Source organism: Neodiprion pinetum, chromosome 5, assembly GCF_021155775.2.
Source record: "Neodiprion pinetum isolate iyNeoPine1 chromosome 5, iyNeoPine1.2, whole genome shotgun sequence".
NCBI classification, from domain to species: Eukaryota; Metazoa; Arthropoda; class Insecta; order Hymenoptera; family Diprionidae; genus Neodiprion; species Neodiprion pinetum.
The window spans coordinates 17716584-17723270 of NC_060236.1; the positions used below are offsets into that span (position 1 = coordinate 17716584).

Consider the following 6687-nt stretch of genomic DNA (forward strand, 5'->3'; position numbering starts at 1 on the left):
TTTTTTTAAGTTTGCTAATGTTACATAATCTGCCTATATATAATCTGCTTAAAATATTTTAGGTATAAAATTTCAATATAGCTTTCACGAACTTTTGTGGCAGCACAAACGGTGTTCGAAGTTACAACCAACAATTTCGGACGAGTTCACTCAGAATTTTTTAAGTTACATACACAGATTTTTTTCAACTGGAAATCAAGATTGGATAGTTTTTACTGTTTTTGAAGTTTTTTTCTTCTGATTCGAAAAATTTACATGATAATGCTAAGCTTTTCTGTGACAGTGAAAGAAAATGTATAAGCAGAAATAATAATCTGTTCAATTGCAGAGATATTGGCAGATATCTTGCGTTTTCATATGTACTGTCTGTCAATTTTTTAAGTTTAAATTTTTATTCTATTAATAACCGAAGCACAGTATCACTTGCGTAAACCACCTATTTAGCTTATTTTTAAATTGCGAATAATTATGGGATAAAAAATTCGACAAACACTGCTGGCGATTTGAAACAGTAAAAAATGTTGTTTAGTTAACAATGCCGTAAATGGATATCGTACGATATGCGTACATTTCATATTACTTCATATTTATCGGATTCTGAATAATATCAAAAGCAGCATTAGGTAAATCGTTTTTTTATTTTCTCTTTCTACTTCCCTGCAAATTATATTTCACTTATCAAGTCACAAGCGTTCCATACTATAAATATAATTCAAAGTCGACCCTCGCTGCACTGTAAAATTGCCCTTGTTGACCAGTTCGTCGTACCCAAGCACCAGATTTAAAATATCCCTCCTTGGACCAAGCTTGCATTTGCTCCGTTGAGTGAGGTCCGTGAACCTCAGCTGTTTCATTCTGCGACCACTTCAGCTCCCATGTTACCATGTCTTCTTCAAGATCCTGCTTAACTTCTGTCGAACTCGCTTTTGATTTCTCAACTTCCATCGCCGACGAATCTTCAAAAATAATCATTCATTAGAATCTGTAATTATGGGGTGGAAGTTCGTAAAGTTAATGTAGCAATGCAAATTGGAAAAAAAATGCTAGGTATTCCGAATTTAAGGATTATACGAATTTCATCAAACCACGATAAAGTAATACATAGTCTTTTTTTGAAAATCTAAATCCCCCAAAACTATTCTATAATTATCAAAAACTGATTTTTGTTTAAATGATTCGTTACATTAACGTTATTAACTTCAACCTCGTCTATAATTTACATACTAATTTTCAGGAATACTTTTTGAAATCTTAATTCTGATGTTGTCTCGAATAGAACAATTCTCAGGGGTAATTTGTTTCCTTAAAGAAACGTGGAATATCATAATACAATTATACTTTCATCAGATCTGTTTGAAATGAAAACAAAATTTCGTATCGTGAGGTAAAAAATACCTGTTGGAATATTATACTTATAATTTACGCCTAATTACCGCCCAAAGGTTTACAAATCTTGCCACAGAAAGATGCATGACCTCACATACTTGCTCACAATTAGTGTATATTACACTATTCTATCTTCAAATTGAAATGAGCTTGCAAATGCAGTTAACTCAACGGTAATTGTAAAACAATCGAATTAAAATAACTGAGAATTACTTTAAATAATTTATAAATATTGAATCTATGTCTAGCATTTTGATATTCTCATTTAGGATCGATTTTCGATATTTACTTATATTGAATAAATGTAATAATTGGCACTGTTACACATAACTCAATGAGAACTTACCACCAGGAGCTGCATTTTCGTCAAGCTTGGCTTTTTCTTTAACATCAAAATCGTCGGAGTACATATCCAATTCCGCTTCCTGTTTCGATGGATGAGCCTGTTTCCCACTCGTCTCAATCTGCAGTGTCCCAAAAAATTATATAAATTACGAAAACGTACGTCGCGAGGATGAGTATTGAATTTTACTCCAAAAACTCAATGGGGATAAGAACAATTTCGAGTCTAACTTCACACATGTGTCTTGTACAAATCAAGCATTTCATACCAATTCGACCAGCGATCGACAGAATTCTGAAGAAAATAACAAGCTGTTTTGAATGAATTTGAAAACTATAACATGCAAAAAAAATATGAAAAACCCTACAAGTTTACAAAACTTGGTAAAATGAACATAAGTTTCTTGCATTTCTCGAAACCTGACACCCATTTAAATTTCGAAGGATACTCCTATGTAGTGTAAATAAACAAGTACAAAGTTCAGCATGGAGTTGAAATTAGTTTGGACTTACTTTTATTACTACTATTATCTGTATAAATTATGATTATTGTAATATAAATATTACGTATATAGTATATAATAAAAATGTTCAATATAATAATTTAATACCTATATTTCAGAGCTGTTTCATATGACTTGACAACATAACGTGATACAACACTTTTTATAATTATGATGGAAAAAAAAAAATTCATAACTTTCAAACTAAATCTGAACCCATGACGAAAATTACACGTATTTTCTTAGACCAAATCGAGTGTTCTCTGGAATTTTCAGTAGAAAAGAAACATGGTTTTTGGGAAATTTAGGATACTAACTTTTTAATTAATTTTTGTCAACTTTGAGGGGTTTCTATATTGTTTCCCTGTTGCAATTCGTCAAAATGATGAATACATCGGTTTTTGCGACGACAAATGTTTTAGTTAGAGATCCACATGGTATAATTATTTTGTGCTAAAGAATGTAATACGTTAAAAAATCAAGATGGTATAGAATGGCTTACATGCAGTGTTTTCTCAATGCAATAAATACAGTTACATGTTAAGTAATCAAACTTACTGAGGATATTTATAAAAATAGTGCATACCTTTTTTTTAATTTGTTCATAACTTTCCTCGTATATATCCATGTTACCGGTCCGTGTCAAAAGTTCGTTTGCAAACTCTGTTAACTGTGTTATTTTTTCAGCATTTTCATTAGTTTCTATACCGGCTTGTGCTTCTTTTTTCTTTTTCCATCGTTCTGCAGTGGTCATTCTTTTGTTTCCTTTGCCTAAATATCATGGAAAATCATAGGTGAATATACTGCACGAAGAACTGTCAGTTGCATCAAAACAGCAACTTTTAGGTAAAATCATAACGAGAAATGTCTACTGTATTTGTTATCATGAAATGTGTTGAATCAAAACTTTGACAACAACCAGGTACATATCTTGTGAATCCGAAAAATAGGTGAAATCAATTTGTAATTTGGAAATAAAATCCAACTATTCGACGGGGATGCGACACAATTTGTTTGAATACTTCTCTACTTCTGATTAGAAAACAATGGTGGGCCGTACTTCGAAGAAATCCATAAGCTTTGAATTCTCCACAAATTTTTCTCGAATTTGATACGTGACTTTTCACTTTCAATTCATTATAATTTACTGCTACTTATTTAGACATAATTCATTGTGAAGTGATTTACTTGGTTGTTTAAATAATTTTTTTTCATGCGCTTCCTTTTCCTCCTCAATATTGTTCACTACTTCCGACATTTGTCTAGCATGACAATTTGCCACTGTCTTAAAAATGACCAAAAATAATTGATTGTGTATTAAATCGATTGTTGTATCCCGATTATCAAGTATCATCGCAAACTTGATTAGCGACCAACTCAGTTATTTATCCTCACAATCAGTTTTTGTTTTTTACTTCCATGAATGATGCAATATGATATTAATTTATCTGATTAAAGTATGAATTATTGTCATTGTCTTACTTACTAGGTACCTATTTGATATAATAGGTGAAAAATAAATGAATATTTTCACCTTAAATTGAAAAATATTTTGAATGAAACTATAAGTTCTGAAAAAACTTTTCCGCTATTATAGCTATAAGACTATATACTGAAATTTACGGAATTTTGGTTTCACATACACCGTTTCAGCAAACTTCGAGATAATCGATTAATCGATTAATTTTTACCGATTCCATCGAGCCTTATTCAATTATTTTTTTGGACTCGATTAATCGATACATCGATTATATTTAGCTTAGTGGCCATCGCTACACTGTCTTCTCTCTTTAAACATCTAACGAACTAAACTAAGTTGTAGAGGGCTGGAAGTACTATCACCTGGTCATACCTACTGCAAAAAAGCTAAGCTCTTTTGTCCATCGAGTTAGTTTATCATTTTAATTCATTTTATTAGGTGGGTGGAGAGATTTGGGGGGGGGGGGTTTGTTTTATCCCACAATGATTTTACTAGAAACACTAAAAAAAATTTGTCAAAACAATATTCAATAAACCCTTGAATGCAAAAAATTATATTATCAAACGCTGATCAATTATTTTTTACCTAGTCTGCGAAGTGCTTTTGATACAGTTTCCCCAGGACGCAAATACTCGAGAATTTTTTTGTACAATGGCACGCTGTCAAACATTACTTCTTGTTCATCATCCTCGCTATCGCTGTCCGCCAATCCTTTGATTTTGTCACTTGTTTTATTGCTTGTACCTTCGCGTCCCCCAGATTTAATCTGTAACCCAATTTAGGCATTATTGTTTTCATTTTTATTATTATCAGAGCTTACATTATTAACAAACTAGTTGTTGTTATTATTGCCATGATTATGCGTTTCACACAGAACTATGAAAGTATAATTGAAAGATCCGTTTCATTTTTGGCTTTCTATTTCCCTTATAAAGTTTTTGATTTTGCAGTCACAAATAAAAAGAAGAGTTTCCATGATGCTATAGTTTGTCACTATTTTCGATATCGGTATTTCGCACCATTAACATTGTCTGAAATTTGATGAACCGTAACAAAGCCAAACATAAAACTTAAATTTTGCATAAGATTGAAGTTAATAACATTAAAAAATGAAACATTTTTTTATGAAATCATAATTTATATGAGACCATAATTTAAAAATTTAGAATCATTGCAAAATACGAGTACAACTAGCTTTATTACAGTTCACAGTTTCAAAAGTTCCGTTGTAAGATTACGAATTTTCTAAAAAATTAATGAATTCGAAACTTGTATTAATTTTCCAACTTAAGATATTTTCGTAAAAATCTCATTGTATAATAGTCGAGTAGAATAAAGTATTTTTAACAAAATAAATACATTAGTAGCGGAATTTGATTTTTGAGCAGTGTTAACAACCTGAACCCAGTCAATGTTGTCAAGCCAATTGTCTCTGATCTGCTTTTCCTTGTTCCAGAGGTAATGACCATCTTTATCAAAGTGTCCCTCTTCCAATTCCTCCTTCATATTGAATGCTGTGAAGCCTACATCTGTCTCTGCTGCTACGGGATCGTCTTCCGTTCCTTTATAATAAAAGATTTCAAGTGAACACGAATTTCAAAGATTTAGAAAAGAATCGTACATAATTATTATTACTACTTAATTTGAATGAAATAGACAATATGAGAGAAAAACTGGAAAAGTGGCCCTGCTGAAAGACTTTGATCAGAACATTCATCAAAAGATTCTAAACAAATATTACAAATTTGAAGTTCATCACATTATTGTGACGATGCATTTTGTAAGAAACTTTGTTGAATTACAACATTAGCATTGCTCCAAATTATATAAACCTTAACAACGCCAGTGTGAAGCTCGTGTTTTGTAAACTTGACTCATTCAAAGTTGTTTCAAAGTTGCTATATTTGTTTTTTTTTTCTAACTTTTCATTGCATTAAAGTTACTAACTTTAATCTCGCATATTATAGAGAGGAATTCAGACACAATTTATCATCATTTGTGTCATATTTTTGAATCCTATTCTAGGATATTCCTTAACATTAAAGTCTATTGAACTATTAAACTAAATAGAATTATTGGATGCGATTCGTAAACTAATGGCAATGTTGCGCACCTTCAAAGTCATCCTCATTCATGACATTGTAATTATCCTCATTGGCTTCTTCGTCCTCCTCATCAGAGTCTAAAGAATTCTTGACGGTCGGTTCTGTTTTCGCCCTACTATCCTTCCAGTCTTCACTCAGTACATCCTCGAGCTTACGCTTAGACATGTTATTCTTTCAAAGTTTTCCTAACGATTGATGTTATTCAATAAATCATAAGACTTTGCAAAGTTGTCAATTGTTTTGATGCGGTTAGTTTCAACTATGAGATAGTGGTGGATGATATAAGAATAATGTTCAAGCGTGTTATGATGGTGACAATGTTTTCATCCGGACGTTCAGTCACGCAGAAGAACGGATATTGTTGAATTGTTCATCTATACTTATTGTTGACCATCTCTCGCACAATATTACAACTTCTGAATCATGTGAAGTGAGTAAACGAAAAAAATTCCAAACACCCACAACATTCTTTCATTAACTAAGAATCACGTAGTCCGACAACGACTGCCAGATATGCGCTGGTTTTTCACGTGCAGCATACAGCTTGGATGCGTTTCGATAATTTACTCCCAGTGCGTCAACAATCTTTTATCTCTTTTGCGCTACCGAGTTTTTAGCGCTGACAGCTAATTTCGGAACGCACCCTTGAGCGCAAGACCGTCCGAATTGGCTATCTCCTTAGGGTGAATTCACATTTTATGGAGGAAGTCTAGTATATCCTTTCGTGCAAGTGTGAAATGGTATAGAGAGAGAAGTAGTAATGGCGCTGTAGGGTTCTCTGTGTTGCCAACATAACTGTCTAGTTTAAAAAATTAGCCGTCTCCACGGTCTCATTGTCCCCAAAGTACCTGTTACTAAATCAAGCCGTTGA

The 6687-nt window shown here is 32.4% G+C and overlaps 1 protein-coding gene across 1 annotated transcript; it reads right to left on the minus strand.

Annotated features, from left to right (window-relative positions):
• Positions 1–619: 619 nt before the first annotated feature.
• Positions 620–6539, minus strand: holn1 (CD2 antigen cytoplasmic tail-binding protein 2 homolog holn1). Its single transcript, XM_046626639.2, has 6 exons — positions 5825–6539; positions 5110–5273; positions 4297–4477; positions 2818–3002; positions 1733–1850; positions 620–956 (listed from the first exon to the last, which is right to left on the minus strand). The coding sequence occupies exons 1-6, from the start codon at positions 5979–5981 to the stop codon at positions 700–702; spliced, it is 1062 nt and encodes a 353-aa protein (XP_046482595.1). The 5' UTR covers positions 5982–6539; the 3' UTR covers positions 620–699.
• Positions 6540–6687: the final 148 nt, after the last annotated feature.

What these genes read in the sequence shown, in the direction of transcription:
- holn1 (XM_046626639.2), bottom strand. Translation starts at nt 5,981, where the DNA reads ATGTCTAAGCGTAAGCTCGAGGATGTACTGAGTGAAGACTGGAAGGAT. An exon ending in ACAACATTGACTGGGTTCAG is followed by an intron (nt 4,478 to 5,109) that starts GTTGTTAACACT and finishes ATTGGGTTACAG; the next exon opens with ATTAAATCTGGGGGACGCGA. An exon ending in CGAAAATGCAGCTCCTGGTG is followed by an intron (nt 957 to 1,732) that starts GTAAGTTCTCAT and finishes TTATTTTTGAAG; the next exon opens with ATTCGTCGGCGATGGAAGTT.